Source organism: Nicotiana sylvestris, chromosome 2 (genome assembly GCF_000393655.2).
Source record: "Nicotiana sylvestris chromosome 2, ASM39365v2, whole genome shotgun sequence".
Taxonomy (NCBI): domain Eukaryota; kingdom Viridiplantae; phylum Streptophyta; class Magnoliopsida; order Solanales; family Solanaceae; genus Nicotiana; species Nicotiana sylvestris.
The window spans coordinates 145385292-145406948 of record NC_091058.1 but is presented as its reverse complement, the minus strand read 5'-3'; the positions used below and the strand labels follow the sequence as shown (position 1 = coordinate 145406948).

At 34.7% G+C, this 21657-nt stretch overlaps 1 protein-coding gene across 5 annotated transcripts; it reads left to right on the top strand.

Moving 5' to 3' along the window:
• Nucleotides 1-1270: 1270 nt before the first annotated feature.
• On the top strand, nt 1271-20704 carry LOC104216080 (MADS-box transcription factor 27-like). Of its 5 annotated transcripts, none has more exons than XM_070167514.1 (9): nt 1271-1333; nt 1429-1631; nt 10987-11065; nt 13189-13241; nt 13325-13424; nt 13512-13553; nt 13688-13771; nt 19799-19947; nt 20472-20704. In XM_070167514.1, the coding sequence occupies exons 2-9, from the start codon at nt 1450-1452 to the stop codon at nt 20473-20475; spliced, it is 693 nt and encodes a 230-aa protein (XP_070023615.1). In that variant the 5' UTR covers nt 1271-1333; nt 1429-1449; the 3' UTR covers nt 20476-20704. The 5 variants fall into 5 exon arrangements, with proteins under 5 accessions (XP_070023615.1, XP_070023616.1, XP_070023614.1 ...); XM_070167515.1 differs by having other exon boundaries at nt 13180-13241; nt 13688-13729; XM_070167513.1 differs by having other exon boundaries at nt 13180-13241.
• The last annotated feature ends 953 nt before the right edge of the window (nt 20705-21657 follow it).

The window sequence follows — 21657 nt, the reverse complement described above, 5'->3', positions numbered from 1 at the left end:
AACCATTTACTACGTACTTAGACATTGTTATGACCTAAAACCCAGGTCCCCAAGATATATCTATCAAAAATTAATTTACACCATTTTTTGGATCATTTACCTACATGGACTTGTGAAGATCCTAATTTATCATCAAATATATCTGTTTGGAAATTGATTCATCGACTTATAACTTACTTAGATGCATCGTTGAATATTAAAAATAAAATGTCTGACCTATATATATATAAGGGCCGAGTTCTTTTAGGGATTGATAGACTTGTGAAGATCCTAATTAGTATATATAATTTATCATCAAATATATCTGTTTGGAAATTGATTCATCGACTTATAACTTACTTATATGCATCGTTGAATATTAAAAACAAAACGTCTGACATATATATATATATATATATATATATATATATATATATATATATATATATATATATATATATATATATATATATATATATATACACACTTTGTTATGCTATTTTAACTACACATATATCATGTTATAGTATATGTTAGTGTATTCATCCCTTTTACTACAAAAGTGTTAACGGATTACATTTATATTATTTAGATAGTAAATATAACAGTGATTTTAAATTTTGACCAATGTTGACCTAATAACCGACCAACATTGGTCGGTTATTTTCCAGAAATTAAAGTACAGCGACTAAAATTGGTCGGTAAATGTTTCCCCCAGTATTAATCGACCAATTTTGGTCGGTAATTTTAAATAAGATTTCTTTATATTTTATAAAATATTTTAAGTAATAATATAACTATTAAATTTTTTTAACTAGGTCCCACATTACCGACCAAAGTTGGTTGGTAATGTGAAATTATCTTTGACTAAACAAGTCTGACCAGCTCGGTCAACTTCTTGACCACTTTACCGACCAACTTTGGTCGGTAATTTATTTAAAATAAATATAAAATATTTTCTCTCCTTTATCGACCAACTTTGGTCGCTTTTTTGGACCGTCCAATTTTGGTGGCTAAATTTTTGTCGCTAATTTCCGGATTTCTAGTAGTGAAAGTTTGAAAAGAAAAAAAGAAGAAGTAGTAATTCTTTTTTGTTTGTCTTGAATTTCAAATATTTTAGGATAAATTTAGTCTGCCGAAATGATCAATTTTGAGGAGAGGGAGCAGTATATTTAAATGACCAAGTTGTACAAAATATATTTTTTTTATGTCAATAGTGCTTATGATGGGGCCTCAGACTTCTCATTGGCTTATAAAAGTAGCTCCTTTCCTGACTTTGATGTGAGGCAAACCCTTGGCCAAACTTCACCAAAAAAAACTTTGTTTAATTTCCAAAAAGCTCAAACAAACCCAAGTGAGCTTTCCTTTCCTTCATACTTCACTTTTAACCTAAAAGACCTACTATTCTTCTAATCCATTCGTTTTTTCTTTACTTAATCTTTTTTGTAGAGATAACCCTAGCAAGCTAAGATGGGAAGGGGAAAGATTGTGATCAGAAGAATTGATAACTCATCAAGTAGGCAAGTGACTTTCTCTAAGAGAAGGAATGGATTGTTGAAGAAAGCTAAGGAGTTAGCTATCCTCTGTGATGCACAAGTTGGATTGATCATTTTCTCAAGTACTGGAAAGCTCTATGAATTTTCTAACACAAGGTAATTATTTTTCATTTTCATATATAGTATCTCATTTTGTTGTTTATATTATGATGTTCTTTTTGTTCGAATCCTCTGCTGTATAATGTGGTAAGCACTAGGTAAATCGAGTATTTGAATAATTGCTTTTTGCCTTCTTGTCCAATACCATTCAACTTGCAATTGAATATTCCTAACCTGTTCTCTATTTTCTGCTTATAAAAAAAAAATACATCTCTTTTGTTCTTATATACTAAGTAGCTTGAGGGTCTCTCTTTGCTTATTTGATGAGATCATGAGCTAATATTCACTAATAATATGACGGCTTATATAATCATCGCATTATATTATATACATGCTTAATTTGAGCTAGCTTAACTATAAATTATAATACAAACAAAATTTTAAGTGATACATCTATTATATACAAACTATATGTTGGTCCTTGTAGATTATATATGTGTTTATACATATTTGAAGGGACTTTTGAATGGTCTTTTTTTTATTTCTCTGAATATAATTATTCACTGAATGGTCTTTTTTTATTTTTCTCATTCAGTTCTTCAAGGATATTACTTCTGTTAATGTTCCCTTCTCGGTTATACGGGTTCCTAATTCGTCATAAACAACGAAATAAATGCAGAAAGTTGTTCAGATTTAGTAATTTTTCCTTAGGACAGGCAGAGATAACACGAAGCTGCTTAGATTTGGGTCATGAGATAGATCATAGCATGATTATGGTTTGTCCATGATAAGTAAGGGAGGACTGTCCGGTGCACAAATCATCCCGCATTCACACAGAGTTCGAGGAAGGGCCGCATCCCAAAATGATGTAACATAGATAGCCTACCCTAATGCAAGCATTAGTAGCTCCTTCCATTTTCTATCCACTTTTCTAACATTATATCAGAATGAACAATATTGATAATTCCATACCTAAATCCTAAAGTTCTACATGAGACCATATTCTATATATTATTAAACCTAAGAAACATCACTATATAGCATACATAGTGCATTGTTTAGCGTTGCACCATAACGGAAGCTCTAAAATTTAAATCTACTGATCAAATGATTCCCCTTTAAGGTGCCTTGCACGTTAAAATATTATCAACTTCATCTTTAACTTCTGAGAGTTTAGGAGCTATACACTTATAGTCTAAAAAATACTCACACAATCAAGTGACATAATTAAGTATTAGCCAGGTATATGATAAGTATTGCCGTAGTTGTAAGCTATATAAAAATGGTAACTAAACTACGCAATATATTAAATTACGTACATAGTGTTTATAACTTAATTCCTTTCTCATACTCACGTTTTTATTCATGTGACGTAGTTTGACTCGATATAGATTTTAGTAAAAATGAAGACTTCTGAAACTTATGGTTTTAAAAGCTTAAAGGGCAAAAGCTTTTGTGGGACTCTCAATTTATGTGGCTATAAAAACTTCTCATTAAGGGTACATTGGATAAACGGAAAAGTTTAAAGTTAAATGATTGCAAATATAGTAATGTTTCATTCTTTTTAGAATGTATTAACAAGAAAGCATGGATGGATAAGTGTAGCTACTAGCTAGTAATTGTTGCTCCCTAACATACACGCAAGTATACGTGGTCGACAAGTAATATGGGATTGTAAGTTCCGATATCGTACCCACATGGACTTGTGATTAACTATCAACCAATTTAAACCCAAACAATTAATCTATTCAAGCGAATTCTAAAGTATGAATATTTAACTAAAGATAATCTAGAGTAGTAAACTAAGAAACAAAGGAAACAAATTGGCGAACTTAGACACGAATTCAATAGGAGAAAATATTCTAGAGCTATGGGTTAGCTAATAATCCCGTTGAGTTTTCTACCTAGATTTGTCTAATTAATTTATCTAGTTTATTGGTTGACGGGGTTAATATTGCTCGTAGCCTTCTCTCGAAGTACAACTTGTCTATTCAAGCTAGCCTAACGCCTATATTCCTATGGAATTAGGATTAACAAGAATGCATTTATAATTCCCGTATAATAACAACGCAAGGCGATTAGGTATATTCCTATCATAATCACAAATTTGTTGCCGATACTCGAGTTCAAGATCTTGCTCTACTCAATCTTATATGCAATCTAGAATTTCCTCTCCCGAGTTCAATCCTAGATTCGTAGATAGTATTTAATTGGTGATCAAGCAATCAAATAATTAAGCGAAGGATTGAATAAATAAACCAATATGATAAAATAATAAGAACATCTTAAGCTTCAAACTACAACGTTCATATAGCAGTACCCCACAACTCTAGAACTAATTATGAAATTAAGAGAAGGGAAGAGAAGAAAAACTAATTAGAATCCTCCTCCAAGTGTGGTATGTGTTCCTTCCTCCCAAAAGTCACGTTCTCTCCACAAAAGTCACGTTTCAAGACTATTTGTATGGATAGGGTTAGCATGGGGTGAAATAATACAAGTCCACTTTGAAACAGCCTTTTTAGGTTAGCTCGTTCACTCTCTCGTGCGCACGCGAGAGTGAACGAGCAAAGTTATACTTCACTGTTTTTTTTCCAAGGTTTTCCTCAGTAGCTCGTTCACTCTCTCGTGTGCACGCGAGAGTGAACGAGCAAAGTCCTTCTTTTGTCTTTTGGTCCCAAATCAACTTCTTTTGCTCACATTTCGTTCAACTTGCTCCTACACATAAAAATGTATGTAATGAACATAATTCTTTACAAAACTCATGTAATATACCGTAACCACACAAATTATGAGATGAAAGTACACCAAAAAATATGCCTTTTTGGCCGTTTATCAACGCCCCACACTTAAACTCTTGCTCGTCCTCAAGCAACTTTCTACATTTTACAACAACACGACCTTTTTAAACAACTCTCATAACTCATCATACCAAGAATATTTAAAATAGACTAGGCACAATAGTGTAATATCCTCACCTCAAGATTTGACTCACAAGCACCACGCATTTTTCACAACACGTTCACTTACTTTAACATAGAGGTCATTTCCATTACCTTTCCTTCATGAATCAAGTGCCCTCACACAAGAAAAAAGAGTAGTTCCATACACATAAAATTCAAGAATAATTAGGAACTCAATATAGAAAGAATTCACTCACTCTCAGAAACAACATTCATATGCCACAAAAGATGAACCATAGGCTTGCCCGTAGTGTATTACTCTACTAATCGAGCTTATTCAGTCTAGGATCAAATAGGACTTTAATTGGTTGTAATGCAGGTTGTGGGATGAGTATGATCTATTTGGATATAAGAGTGACTACACCTCCCTAAGCACTTTAATACATACACTTTAACAATTAGAACCCCACACTTATGTTAAACCCTAACTCCACCTTCACATCAATGTATATTAACTCCATAGTTCTTTAAGCACAATTACATCAAAAGTACCACTATCAAGGAATATTTTTTACAACAATACAACTATATATATATATTCAAGTGACTCTTACTTTATCCAAACAGTGCACCTTTATCCTTATTTTATTAGTTCCACTCAAAAGCCAAACCAACCACCCCACACTTTAACTTTTACAAAGTTAATTACAATTCAAGTGCTCATGAGAGGTGAAAAGGTTCAAATAGATAGTTAATTCAAACAAATGGGTAAGATTTGTAATGTGGTTGCCAAAGAAACATGATTATAGACTCAAAGGGTTAACTACGATACATAACAATTAGGCGGGTAAAATATATAACTAGTTTAACAAAGAAACGCCTATATCACTTCCAACACTGAACAAAACTACTATTTCGCTTTGCAAACACACGAGTAAGTTTTAGACATCAAATGCAATGCACAGAATGACACAAACAATCCTCACAAACATATGGCACATAACTCACTCAGGATTGGACTCATCAAGGCACTTTAGTCAAAGAAGTTAATCAAAGTTAAGATCATACAATTAAAGATACTTATACAAGAGTCAAAAACTGAGCCTAAGAGTCACAACCAAAGTACTCACTATTATCAAGACATAACAAAGTCAAGAGATATGGTTTCAATCACATCATACTAGCTCCTACGTAGTCCTAAAAAAATACAACTAACTACACCCGATTCAAATAAAACCTTTTGAAAAAGAACCGTGGCACAAAGAAAATACAAGGGGGAATTATTACACTACCTAACAAAAGAAAATCTTTTTGTCTTTTTTTTCCCGACTTAAATCACTCAAGATACCTGTTGAATGAGATCCATCATCGGGAGAAGTCCAATTTTTCTACTTTTTTTATTTTTTTAACAAAAACTACTACACTCAGAACAAGCACTACTAATAAGCTAAGATAGCACAAAAAATCACACAGATAATCTCCTCACCCAACACTTAAAATTGTGAAATATCCTCAATTCACAGTATAAATAAAAGAGAGTAAAAGAGACTCCGTGGTAGGCCAACGACCGAAGAATTAGCAGCTCACGGGATACTCAGATTTCTCCCGATTGGTATCCTTTGTGCGGGCAACCCCCCACTTTGTTCCAACCATTGCACATGCCTAATGGCATTGAATCCATGCTCATACTCCTACAAAACATAAAAAAAAATACAATAATAAATTAAAAAAATAATCAAAACAAAAAGAGATAATAGGATTGGGTTACCTCCCAACAAGCGCTTGACTTAACATCGCGGTACGACGCCATTACTTTCACCACTTTTTCCTCCACCTTGAGGATATGAATTGCGTCACTAATTTTGCATCAATTTTTCTGTCACATTCCTGGGCGGTGGTGTTAAAATAAAGGAACCAAACAATAGGTATCGCATCTTGCACTTCTTGGCCCTTAAGTGAGGGATGTCATTTTGTCTCTTTGGCATCACTAATTTCAGAATATATGCCATTTGTACCTCTTCCATTGACTCCTCAATATGCTCAAATAGATCAATTCTCATGTCACTAACCAAGAACATTGTTGAAAAATATTTAGAATGAGGTCCAATGCGCTCCAAATCTAAAATTGCTTCACTTTTGACATCCTCACTTTTGCGCACTTCGTCAACCTTGGAAACATTAATAATTTGGTCGAATAGTTGGAATTCCTCTTTTTCGCTCCATAAGCTGGCATGTATCCACAACAATTAGTTGTAGGGCATCAGACGCCTCAATATTTTTATTCAATTGAGCCTGCATGTCATGAATATCTGAGCCAAATTGGTCTATCTCTAGCCTGAGCTCATTTTCTTCCTTCTATCAGTTGTTCTATCATATTTCAAAGACCATCACGGAGAACTCATAAGATTTATCAATTGAGCTTGTTCCTCTAGCCAAGATTGGTTCACTATATCTGTTTCTTTAAAATTATCTTCTTGTGGGAACTCGCTCTCTTTAGCCAATTCTTCCGCATCGACCTTCATTCTCATTATTTCTGCACCAATCCTTTGTATAGCCTTAGGATTTTCATCTTGTTGCACGGCTACTTGCATTATCATCATGTCCTGTTGCTCGGCTGCTTGCCTCATCATTTCCATAATATGAGCCACGCTTTCCATATTCTCCACTTTATTGCCCATATCAAACTCATACATTATTAGATTTATAATAAGAGCTCTGAGAAGGACAAAGACTTGTGATTAACTATCAACTAAATTAAATCCAAACAATTAATATATTCAAGCGAATTCTAAAGTATGAATATTTAACTAAAGATAATCTAGAGTAGTAAACTAAGAATAAAGGAAACAAATTGGCGAACTTAGACACGAATTCAATGGGAGAAAATATTCTAGAGTTATGGGTTAGCTAACAATACCGGTGAGTTTTTTACCTAAATTGTCTAATTCATTTATCTAGTTTATTGATTGACAGGGTTAATATTACTCGTAGCCTTCTCCTGAAGTACAACTCGTCTATTCAAGCTAACATAATGCCTATATTCCTATGAAATTAGGATTAACAAGAACACATTTATAATTCCCGTATAATAACCAAGCAAGGCGATTAGGTATATTCCTATCCTAACCGCAAATTCGTTCTGATACTCGAGTTCAAGATCTTGTTCTACTCAATTTTTTATGCAATCTAGAATTCTCTCTCCAAAGTTCATCCCAGATTCGTAGATAGTATTTAATTGGTGATCAAGGAATCAAATAATTAAGCGCAAATTGAATAAATAAACCAATATGATAAAATAATAAGAACGATCTAAGCTTCAAACTACAACGTTCATGTAGTACCCCACAACTCTAGGACTAATAAACTATGAAATTAAGAGAATAGAAGAGAAGAAAAACTAGTTAGAAGCCTCCTCCAAGTGTGGTGTGTGTTCCTCTCTCCCAAAAGTCACGTTCTCTCCACAAAAGTCACGTTTTACTATTTATATGGGATAGAGTTAGCATTGAGTGAAATAGTACAAGCCCACTTTGAAACAACCTTTTTAAGTTAGCGCGTTCACTATCTCGTGCGTACGCGAGAGCACTACTAAAAATTCGGTAAATACCAACCAACGTTGGTCGGTTATGACTAATTACCGACCAAAACCCATCCAAACAAGCTAGGTCGCTATTTTGATGGTCGTTTTAATATACCAACCAACTTTGATCGGTAATTGACCAAGGTTGGTCGGTATTTTAAAACGACCATCTGAAGAATTTAAAACATTTACCGACCAACTTGGGTCGGAAACATATTTTAATAATTTAATTTTACCGATCAAAGTTGGTCGATATATTTAAATTATGTTTTTTATTAATTATTAAATTTAAAAATTACTGACCAAAGTTGGTCGGTAAATGAAAATATATATATTTTTTAAAAATTAAAATTTAACAATACCGACCAAAGTTGGTCGGTAATGTTGAATTCTGGGAATTCCTTGTTCATTAATCGACCAACTTTGGTTGGTAATTATAATTTTTTTTTATTGATTATTGACCAACTTTGGTCGGTAATTTGCAGAAAAGTATTTTTTTTAATTAGAAATTGACCAACTTTGGTCGGTTTTCTAGGTTTTAAATTTGGCATATAATGCCTGTTTTGGAAGCTACACCACCTGCCAGAATATCAATACATCTAATAGCAAACATAAAACAACAACAACAACACAACAACAACAACAACACTAACAACAACAATACAACAACAATCAATAAATACATTAGAACTAATAAATTAAAGTTCAGTTGAACATAAAAATCCAAAACCAAGTTAAAACTTATTACAACTAGTTCAAAACGGGTTCTATTTGTCTAGTTCAAAGTATATAAAAGTCAAGGAGTATTTTGTACAACATCATCATCACCGTCTGATGAACTTTCATCTAAAAGACGGTGTCGAGAAGGGTCTTGTGGAGGATGGGAAGAACGACCACGAGGAGGGCCGGAGGAATGATCACGGGGAGGACGAGAGGAAAGATCACAGGGAGGACGGGAGGAACGGTCACGTGCAGGTCGAGCCTCTGGCGATGACTCACGAGACCGGGGCAACGGAAAAGCTCCAGTAGATAGGAGAGTTCTGATCTGAGCTTGCATGCCAAGGAATTGAGCATCTCTAACCCTTTCTCCTTCCTTGGCCGCTTCTAGCTAGGATGTGAGCTTTGTTACAATCTCTCGCATAGCGGAGAGGCTCTCCCCATTAAGTTGCTCGCCTTGCGAGGAAGTCCATATTCCTTGCATTCCACACTTATAGCGATAGAACGTTTTAGTAGGAAGCTCGTATACCTTCCCCCATTTTGGACCGCCAGCAGACTCCATCCATATTCTTTCATTATCCCCATCCGAAGGTTGGGTTGGCTCGCCGATTCACCAGCTGGCTGAGTGCGGATGAACTCCTCCACGTTAGTTTGGTAGCGACCCTATACGAAAATTTAAAATGAATTAGTATTTCAAAATTTATATTAAAAGTAAATTAAAATACTTAAAGAAAAGCGAAAGCTTACATATACAATCGAGGCCCGGTCCTCGATCCACTTTTCTTGACCCGTCTCTTTCTTCTTCTTTACAATATGTGTCTCCTTGAATAGCTCATCATGGTTCATTGGATGCCCCAACTTCTTTTCCTGAAAACAAATTAATTTAGTTAATAAACAGAATAGATATACTTTGAAAATTGAAACAATTTAAGCAATTACATACTAATCTTCTTTTTATTGTCCCTAGGCTGATCGCACCTCCAGTGTGCAAGGAGCCTCCCTTCTCATATGCACGAGCTTTATTTCCCTTTTCGCTCTTCTCTAAGAACTTTGCGGTAAGCCATTGCCTTTGCAAATCATCCCATAAATTTTGAAGTAACCAGTCAGGCTTCTTGTTCTTCCTTCTAGCATCGGAGAAAGCATCCGACAATCGCTTGCAAGCTTTATGATGAAAATTTGCAGCAAATATATCATCAAATATATCTATCTAATTAGTATATATAATTTATCATCAAATATATCTATTTGTAAATTGATTCATCGACTTATAACTTACTTGGATGCATCGTTGAATATTAAAAATAAAATATTTGACCTATATATATATATATAACACGCTTCGTTGTACTACTTCAACTATATATATATATATAGCATGTTATAGTATATGTTAGTGTATTTATTATTTGTATTACAAAAGTGTTAACGAATTACATTTATATTATTTAGATAGTGAATATAAAAGTGATTCATAATTTTGACTAATATTCTAATAACCGACCGACTTTGGTCAGTTATTTTTCAGAAATTAAAATATACCGACCAACGTTGGTCGATAATTGCTTCCCCTGCATTAACCGACCAACTTTGGTTGGTAATTTTAAATAAAATTTCTTTAAATTTTATAAAACATTTTAAATAATAATATAACTACTAAAATTTTAAAAATTGGGTCCACATTACCGACCAAAGTTGGTCGGTAATGTGAAGGTTTCTTTGACTAAGCAAGTTTGACCAACACGGTCAACTTGTTGACCAAATTACCAACCAACGTTGGTCGGTATTTTTTTAAAATAAATGTAAAATATTTTTCTCCCAGTTTCCGTCTAACTTTGGTCGTTTTTTTTGACCGACTAACGTTGGTTGGAAAATTTTGGTCGGTATTTACCGGATTTCTAGTAGTGGAGGTGAACGAGCAAAGTTCTATTTTTTTTTTTAGGTCTCTCGTGCACTTCCATGCCTTTTGATTCCACGGTTCGAACTAGTGACCTATAGATCACGCGGAGACAACTTTATCGTTACTTCATACAGGATTGAAATTAACATTATTAATTAGTTGCTTGGGAAAGGAAAGAAAGATCAATAATGTCGTTAATATATTTGGAATAGTTACTCTATCTGCTTCACTTTGTCGTTTCCTTTCATATATTTATCGTCAGTATACATATAGAAACAATACAATTAATTGACCGGTTATTTTCCCCTTTTCAAATAACAGTATGAAATCAATTGTTGAAAGATACAATAAAACGAAAGACGAGCGTAACCAATTGCACAATCCAGTTTCAGAACTGAAGGTAATATTTTCATCACCCTACTACTTCTTTCTGCATGTGCTTGAACATTTCGGTATATACGTGCTAGAAATTTGCATCTTGTCATGTTTTTGAGATAGTTGGCTGACTTTATTGTTATAGTGGGAAAAAATCATTGATCATATTCGAAATTCATTCAAGAGAATTGATTTACTTGAATTAGGGCTCTCTGAGAAAAACAACACTTGAACATCTAAACTAGAATATCACCATCATATCCCTTTGACTAGTACTATATAGTCCTATTAGATCCACACAAGGAATGTGAAGAAAACCTCAATTAATTGAGAGAACGTACGACTATTAGGCAACAGTTCTAACAGAGATTTTCTTGATTTGCAAACACTAGCTACTCGGGTAATCCAAGTCCTGTACAATCAAGAGGAACGAACTATTTTTTAATGGAATTATGTCAGAGGAAGAAGCAGACATCTGAAGAATACTTTCTGCCACTGTGTGTTCAAGTACAAATCTTTGCTAGATGAACCAGTATATAAACCTAATGTAGTGAATGGTTTAGGTTATTGGATGTCAGATGAAGTGTAAATCCTGGGGGCACATGATTGGATGTCCAAATGTAATTGGAAATTAGTGAAAGATATAGGCTATTAGATATGAGCCTTTTCTTTAAAGAACAGCTAGGCGCTACCCAAGGAAATGTAATCCCCATAATTAAGTCAAATATTGAAAGATAGCTGCATTCTGAAACCCAGCACACATATAGCTAGCTGCAAAAGATCTCTTTTCATGATCAAATGTTGTTTCGCATGATTCCATAAAAAAATAGTTCGTTTGTCTTGGTCGAACAGTATGGCTGGGATGTGATGTGAGTCGTGATGCATCCCCTTGTAACATATTTTATAAGTTCATCGTCAATCTATCTTGAAAATATATACTGAAGAGAAAGAGAAGCAGAGGCATCCCGCGGTTTACTTAACCCACTATACTAATCAAGTAGTATTGAAAAAAAGAAAAGAAAAAAGAACGCAACTTAGTAGCAGCGGCGGATCTAGAGCAGTCCAATGAGTTTAACTCACCATATTACTTTCTAATCGATCCACAAGTACATATGCAAACAAAAAAGAGTTGCTTGTGTATATGTATAGATAAAACGGATCATTCAGAATTCACTGACTATAAATTCTTGAATTGCCTCTGCTTACTAGTCTGCACATCCAATGTGTGATTAACTCATTTGGTGACATCGTAATACAGACATAGTTCGAAATAAAGATCTATACAACGTCTCCACCTCAGCAAGGTAATTGAAATTGAGACTCCTGAGAGGTAGCAGGAAAAAAAAAGTCTTCAATTTTCAAGAAGAATACATCCTTTCTCTGTGTGGTTTCTGTAACCAGAAAGATGGAAGAGGAAAGTGTACATAATATCAGCATGTATCTTTGATTTCAGAAGCTCTTATATATATTCAAGAAAGGAATTACTAGTTTTAGAATCTAGTTGGGCAACTATTATGTGATAACTTTCTCTTCTTACCCATCGTTCAAGATATTGTGCGAATAGTCTATGAATTAAAACTTAAAATAAAGTAAAAGTAATCTACTCTGTTAAGTAGTTTCCTAGATAATCGAAGACAAAGGTTCTTGATACATTCAAAATCTGGAGGAACTGTGCGGGAAATGTGAATGAGTAAGAAGCTAGACCGACTTGCTCTTAGATAAGGGATAGTACCAGAATCTCAGATTGATTTCTAGATAATATTTGCTGTAAAAATGGGCACTGAAATTGGAAGATTGACAGAAGGATGGGAGTTGATTTCTTTGTCAATAATTTGGCTGCATAACTAGTGGGATGAAATAGACAGACTACCTGGACAGAAGTAAGAAGTTTAATGCTATGCCAATGAATTATACAAAAATCTCACAGTATGTCTAGTTAGGGTCTAATTTACACACAGTATATTAAACTGCGTTACCTATCATTTATTCTTGGTTACTACTACTTAATAAATGCGTATTATATAGACCTGCAAGTGCCTTTTAAGTGGCGAGATTATATAAATATTTTTACACGAACTTAACGTCTATACTTTTGATACTGAAACTTGTACATTCACAATCCCTGAGTATTCTTGCTAGCTTTGGCAGAAAGAGGCAGCAATGTTGCGACAACAATTACAGGAACTGCAACAAAATCATAGGTAGTGTATTACTCTTGATACTTGAGGATATATAGTAGTCTTATTCAAGCATAATGCTAATCAACTAGCAACTAATAAACCAGGCAAGTCATGGGGGAACAGCTCTATGGGTTGACTATTAAGGACCTACAACATCTGGAGAATCGACTAGAAACGAGCATAAGAGGCATCCGTATGAAAAAGGTCAGCAATCAACATGACTCAATAATATGCATCTTGGATTGCTTTGCTGGAACTGAAAAACTCACTAATGTCCTTTGATTTGTGCAGGAGCAAATATTACATGATGAGATTCAAGAGCTATCTTGGAAGGTATACAAAATAGTAGTAGCAATTTTCAAGTTTCATCACATGAAGAGATTAAAAGAATTGTTCTTCCATCAATTGCTAAAAATATTGTTAATCTGATGTCTTGACTATGTTCCTATGTTTACTAACTCACACAGGGAAGTCTAATGCATCAAGAAAATTTGGAACTCGTCCAGAAGGTAAACATCATTCAACAAGAAAATGTGGATTTATATAAAAAGGTAACTTGGCTCTTAAACATAACATGCCGCATCAAAACTTTCCCTTACTATTCTTTCTGGAAATACTTATCCACTGTTTACTCCAAACCAAACAATGTAACCATAAGATTCACACTTAGAAGTGAGAAAACAAACGCACTACTTAGCCAGAGTGAAGTGATAAAAGCGTATATGCATGATCCAAATGCTTTTATTTGCTTGGTTTTGTTGGAATCTCATATGTGAAGACCAGTTTGATATAAAGAGGACAGTGGCAAAATGGATTTGGGGATAGGGTCCAGAAACAGAAAAATGGTCCAACAATTGAAGACCCAAGCCCAAATTCTGATTGGAAACATAATAGCTGTCAAATTGGAAACAAAACATAGTTGCTCCCATCTGGAAACCATTAGGTAGTGAGCATGTTACTATATAAATATAATAAAACATAGTTGTATATAAATATTGTATAAAGTTATACATAGTACATAGCTGTAATTTGTTTGTATTCAATAGACAATAGGTAGTGGACATGTTACTATACTGGTATAAATACCAAAGTTTCACACCAATGAAATACACAGAAAATTCTCCTAATTTTGGTCTTTCAAAAATTCTACATGGTATCAGAGCAGTAGCTCTAAAGCATCGATCCTTTAGTTTTTTTTCTGTTCATTTTTATCTTCACTCTCCTGTCTTCAATGGGTTCTATTCCTGAAACAACTGAGGTCAGTTCAGCAAATGTCACCACTTCTGCAAATAATGGAGGTGGAATGAAGGGCTCAAGTCATCCTTACTTCCTTCACCTCTCAGATTCACCCGGAATGAACTTGGTAAACACAAACTTTGATGGTAGAAGCTATGGAGGGTGGTGCAGGTCCATTCTTATTGCTCTTTCTGCCAAAAACAAGGTGGGGTTCATAGATGGAACCTGCCTTGCACCAAGCTCAGAAACACCTGACTTCAAGTTATGGAATAGGTGTAATGACATGGTCATATCTTGGTTGTTGAACTCCCTTTCCAGAGAGATTGGTGAAAGTGTTATCTAATCCAAAACAGCCAAACATCTGTGGGATGATTTGGAAGATAGATTTGGTCAATCAAATGGTGCAAAAATGTATCATTTACAAAAAGAGTTGAGTGATTTGGTTCAGGGGTCAAGCAACATAGCAGGGTATTTCACTAAGATTAAGAGGCTATGGGATGAGCTAGATACCTTGAATACACATGTCAACTGCTCATGTGAATGTAGTTGTGGAGGAAAGATGAAAATGTCCAAATCACTCCAGGATGAGAGGTTAATTAAGTTTCTCATGGGGTTGAATGACACATATGCCTCAGTGAAAAGTAGTATCTTGATGTTGTCACCCCTTCCAACTGTGGGACATGCATATTCCCTGTTGATGCAAGATGAGAAACAAAGGGAAGTTTATGTCAACTCTCAATTCCCTGGAGATTCTTCATCCTTCATGGCTGCAAATCAAAATCATCCAAGTCAGAAGTTTGGAAACTCTGATTTCAACGGAAAGAAGAACAATTTGAGCTGCTCTTACTATAAAAAACCTGGGCATTCAGTGGATAAATGCTACAGGATCATTGGATTTCCAGCAGACTTCAAGTTCACAAGGTCAAAGAAGTTCCAAGCACCTGTTAAGAGCAATGCAGCATATTTTGACAGTGAAGTAGGAGAGCAGAGCATTGTTGATGGAAGCAATGGAAATCAACAACTCACACAAAGTCAAGTTTCTCAGCTAGTTCAACTTCTTCAACAGGTGAAGGGTGGTCAGACAGTGTCTTCAAGCTCAGATGTTGGTGCAAATGTTGCCAACTATGCAGGTATAGCCTTTAATGGTTCAACTTCTAAATCTTCTAATTTCAAAATCACCTTTTGGATATTGGATTCAGGAGCTTCTGAACATATGTATTCAGACCCTACAATTTTTTCCACAATCAAACCTCTTCCAAAACCTTTAATGGTAAATCTTCCTAATTCATATAGAATAAAAGTGACTCACATTGGAGATGTATCTATTCCCGATAATCTGACTCTAAAAGATGTCTAATATGTTCCTTCTTTCAAATACAATCTACTTTCAGTTCAAAAAATTTGCAAACAATACAATTGTCTTCTAATCTTCTCCGCTACTGCATGCATGATACATGTCCTATCAATGAGGATCCCTCAGGGTCTTGGTGAAGCAAAAGGGGACATCTATCTGCTAGATTCTTCAAGCCATAGGCCTAAGAAGTCATCTAACAACAATGTAGTTTCATTACCTAAAGCAAGACAATCTAGTCATGTTATTTCCCTTTCTTCAGTTTCTTTTCCTGAAAAGGTTAATTCCAATGTAAGGCTATGGCATCTTAGATTAGGCCATATGCCATTTTCTGCAATGAAAAACATTAATATGCCATCTATTTTCCCTTCTATATTCAATGTTAACTATCAATGCGATATCTGTCCTTTAGCTAGACAAACAAGAATTCCCTTTCATTCAAGCAATATCACCAGCAAACATATCTTTGAACTAATTCATATTGATACATGAGGGCCATATAGGACAACTACCTATAATGGATATAGATATTTTCTTACCATCGTTGATGATTATAGTAGGGGAACTTGGACTTTTCTTTTAAGCACAAAAAGTAACGCTTTTTCAGTATTAAAAGACTTCTTGGCCATGGTAGAAAGACAATTTTCCACCAAAGTTAAAATTATCAGATCGGACAATGCACTAGAATTGGGTACAAGTTTAACAACCTCTGAATATTTAGTTTCTCGAGGGATCATACACCAAACTTCATGCACTGCTACCCCTCAACAAAATGGAGTTGTTGAGAGGAAGCATAGACACCTTTTAGAAATATCTAGGGCTCTATTGCACCAATCTAAACTTCCTATTTCATATTGGGGAGAATGCTTACTCACTGCCACTTTTTTGATCAATAGATTTCCTTCAAGAGCCATTAGGAACAAAACATCTTATGAGATTTTGTTTGGTAAAACTCCTAATTATGATTTCCTTAGATCCTTTGGCTGTTTGTGTTATGCCTCAACTCTTTCTCATAACAGGGACAAGTTAGGAGCAAGGGCTAATGTTTGTGTGTTTATAGGGTACCCTTATGATAAGAAGGGATACAAACTGCTAGATTTTAATACTAAGAAGATCTTTGTTTCTAGAGACGTGCAATTCCATGAATCTATTTACCTATTTTCTCTACAATCAAGTTCTCTTCCTATGTTCCCTGGATTTTTTTCCACTTATTGATTTGGTTGACAGTAATTCTGATGTCATCCATTGTCCTTTCAATTCCACTCATCCTATTTGTGATACTCCTAATCCAGTTCATTCTTCTACTCCCATATCTCCTTCTAGTCCTACTTCAAACCAAAGATCAGAATCTCCAATTTATCCTACATCAGAGTTAGATCATTCACAACAAGGTACATCTCCACTAGTCTTGAGAAGATCAGAAAGACCTCATACTAGACCAACCTATTTACATGATTATGTTTGCAGTAATGTTTACTTGACTACTTTAACTGATTCATGTTTCAATCAACCTGTTAATCCTACCATTTTTTCCTTTGCTGGACTTTCCACTATCAATCAACATCTTATCAACTCTATTTCAAATATAGTTGAACCTACTAGTTTTTCCCAAGCTAATATGCATCCTGGTTGGCAACAAGCAATGGACACTAAGTTTAAAGCACTAGAAGCCAACCAAACTTGGGAAATTGTGGAATTACCACATGGAAAAAAGGCTCTCCCTTGCAAGTGGGTTTATAAAGTAAAACATAATGCAGATGGAAGTGTAGAAAGGTTGAAGGCTAGGTTGGTTATTCGAGGTGACATTCAAAGAGAAGGGATTGACTTTAACGAGACATTTTCCCCAGTGGTAAAAATGACTACCATACGATGCCTTCTAGCTGTTGCTATAAAGAAAGGATGGGGCATCTCACAGCTAGATGTAAACAACGCATTCTTACATGGTGAATTACAGGAAGAGGTATATATGAAGTTTCCAGCAGGAAAAATTCCACCTAATCCCAACCATGTGTGTTTAATTCGCAAATCACTTTATGGTTTGAGGCAAGCCTTGCGCCAATGGTATGCCAGGCTAACAGCCGCATTAAGTTTCAAAGGGTTTCATTCATCTCTTAATGACTGCTCACTCTTTTACAAGAAATCAATAGATTCAATTTCAATTGTCGCAGTTTACGTAGATGACATACTACTTACAGGAAATAACAAGGAAGAACTTCATCAATTGAAACAATTTCTTCACCAGGAATTTCAGATCAAGGACCTAGGTGACTTACACTATATTTTGGGTCTGGAGACTCTTCGTGAGCCACAAGGTTTAATCATCAGTCAACGGAAATTCACCTTGGAAGTTCTTGAAGAATTTGATTGTAGTAGTTTGCCATCTGCCACATCTCCATTGGACCCTTCATGCAAGCTTAGTAGTGAATCTGGTGACCTTCTTTCCGATCCAACTGTCTATCGCCGACTCCTAGGCAAATTAAATTATCTCACTCACACAAGACCAGACCTTTCTTATCTGGTACAACACCTCAGTCAATTCATGTAGCAGCCCCATGTGCCTCATTTTAATGCTGCCCTACGGGTGGTTAGATATCTCAGAACCAACCCTGGACAGGGTATTTTCATGTCCTCTGATCCCTCCTTCACACTACTTGCATTTTGTGATGCGGATTGGGGATCTTGTGTTGATACACGACGATCTATAAGTGGGTATTTTGTCACTCTCGGTGGATCTCCAATTTCATGGAAATCAAATAAGCAAGCTTCAGTATCGCTCTCATCCGCCGAAGCAGAGTATCGATCTATGAGGCGAGTAGTTGCTGAAGTCACTTGGCTAACTCGACTCTTGACAGATCTAGCTACACCACCTTCTCTTCCGGTTTCTATTCACTCTGATTCACAAGCTGCAATTCACATCGCTCAGAACCCTGTATTCCATGAGCGAACAAAGCACGTTGAACTTGATTGCCATTTTGTGAGGCAACAATTTCTCTCTGGTTTGATTTCTCTGTCATTTGTTCCATCATCCCCTCAATTAGCCGATATCTTCACCAAACCGCTCTCCGGGCCATCCCATAATTCGATTCTTGGCAAGTTGGGCGTCGCTACACTCCCCTCCAACTTGAGGGGGGGTGTTGGAATCTCATCTATGAAGACCAGTTTGATATAAAGAGGACAGTGGCAAAATGGATTTGGGGATAGGGTCCAGAAACAGAAAAATGGTCCAACAATTGAAGACCCAAACCCAAATTCTGATTGGAAACATAATAGCTGTCAAATTGGAAACAAAACATAGTTGCTCCCATCTGGAAACCATTAGGTAGTGGGCATGTTACTATATAAATATAATAAAACATAGTTGTATATAAATATTGTATAAAGTTATACATAGTACATAGCTGTAATTTGTTTGTATTCAATAGACAATAGGTAGTGGACATGTTACTATACTTGTATAAATACCAAAGTTTCACACCAATGAAATACACAGAAAATTCTCCTAATTTTGGTCTTTCAAAAAATTCTACATTAAACCAGGGGCGGCTCAAGCACATGTGTGGCCTAAAACCAAAGTTTACTATGAGGCCTAAAATTATAAAAGATTGTTAACACTTGAACTAATGAAATCTTAAAGAAAGAAAGTGAGTAAGGAAATCTTGGATCAGAGAAAGAAAGTGAATAACAATATCAAAGAGAAAGACATAAAAAATGTAGGGGTTTCTGAAATATGAAAAGATTAGTTTATTTATATATCTAAAACATTTTTTTTCCTTTTATATAAAAAAATTCTACTACTAAATATATAATTTTAAATTACCTATAAACCTATTATTTCTAAAAAAAAAAAATGGGGCCCCTCAATTTTGGGGGCCTAAGACACAAACCTTGTAATAACAGTAGAGCCGGACCTGGTTTAAACACTAGATGCGAGTAAATTTTTTCCCTATTCTTTCTGCCATTAAAAAGTAATGAGTGAAAAAGAATTTCTCAGGCTTTTGGTACAAGGGATGCAAATGAATTGAATGGAAACAGCACTACTCCATATTACTTCACAGTTAGTAGGGAAGTGCATGCCCCCATCCATCTGCAGTTAAGCCAACCTGAGCCACACAATTTTGCAAGAGTAGTATCTAACCAAAGGTAAATCTTTTTTCCTTTTATTAGCAATTGCGAATCAAACTTCAATAAACAAATTGATGTGAAACTCTAGCAGCAATAGTTGTTTCTGCTTAAAAGTTCCTCAAAAATTGTCTGTTTACAGATATAGGCTTTTCTACAAAGCAAAACAAAAAACCTTACTCCAATAATATTGATCAATTATTTCCTACCCTTGGTTTCTAATTCATTAAATTAAATGATTCTGAACACGTAAAAATATATGAGATACAGAGCATGTAGTTTCACTCGTAGCCAACAATGGATTTAACTTATATACATTGACAGTGCAAAAGAATTTTATACTATCAATGTATTTTAACTTGTTGTAGCAGATAAGATATTTTATTTTCTAGGTTATTAATCCTATTTTTTATGAACGTTGCCTGTAGTTATCTTTTAAATGGTCTGATAGCTTAAAATTTCTATCAGAAAGAACTTCCTTCAATGCCAACACCATTCCTGATAATTGGCTTATCTAAGATAAGATGGTTTTTGATATTTTACAGGTAAAAGTCAATGCCAAAAATAAAGGCAAATGACTGAAAAGATAGAACTACTCATCAGCATACACAAAAGGCCAACAAAAGTTATACTGGGGTTTCAGTGATTAAATATTGTGTTGTTGTCATGTAGTAACGAAGCGAGATCATAATTATGATGTACTATATATGTTACTCATACTAAATGGAATTATATGTAAAATCCTAGCTGCAATACATTTCGAGCATTTGATGCTTCATACTAACAGAGTACAAGTTCATCATATGGAAAAACTGTTTTTCTGAGAATGTCTTACAGAATGAAGGGAATAGTTACCTCAAACAGAAACTTGGACACAAAAACATTGAATATAAGTAAGGATTTTTTCCTTCCTATACCATATATGAAATTTTATTACTAAATATGTGCATAGTATCTAAATTACCCGCCTAGTCTACATTTTTCCTACAATTTCTATACCATTCGTTTATTAGGAATTAATAGGGCAAAATCTTCCCTTAATAACGCGCGAAAAATCAGGAAAGAATCTTGAGATTGATTGATTCTACATTAAATTCAAGTTTTGAAACGGAAAGGTAAAACCCATTAATTTGGTGTAAATCAGATCAAATCTATTCTTCCAGATATTCCTATTTAGGCGCGCTACAATTATGGAAGTAAATATTCTTCCAGATATTTCCACCATTGATAGCCATTAAAAAGCTTGAAAGTTTTGAATTCAAATTTGGGTTTTCAAAAATTATTATTTTTTTGGATTGGGTGTTGTTGAAAATAATCGGGAATATGGTTTGGAGTTTATATCTCAATTTTGAGGGGTTTTGGTGAAGATTAGACTTGGTTTTGACTGAATTTAAGATTGAAACTCGTCGACGAAGAAGAAGAAGAAGAAGAAGAAGAAGAAGAAGAAGAAGAAGAAGAAGAAGAAGAAGAAGAAGACATATTGCAGAAATTGTAGATAGATTGTAGATAGATTGTAGATTATTTGTATTCTGATTGTAGATGCTTTATTTTCTGTTTTTACAAATAAAAAACGGCTAAAACTCCTACAAATCTTCTGAAAAACGTAATTATGTCAAAAATTACAATTATGCTACAATTGGATGGGAATTGTGATATAAAAATTCAATGTATCCAGTTTGTAGATATTTTGTAGATAAATTGTAGATTATTTGTATTCTGATTGTAGATGCT

Coding starts and splice junctions, on each gene's coding strand:
- LOC104216080 (XM_070167513.1), top strand. CDS start 1,450: ATGGGAAGGGGAAAGATTGTGATCAGAAGAATTGATAACTCATCAAGT. Junction 13,425..13,511: donor GAGGCATCCGTATGAAAAAG/GTCAGCAATCAA, acceptor TGATTTGTGCAG/GAGCAAATATTACATGATGA. Junction 13,554..13,687: donor TTCAAGAGCTATCTTGGAAG/GTATACAAAATA, acceptor TAACTCACACAG/GGAAGTCTAATGCATCAAGA.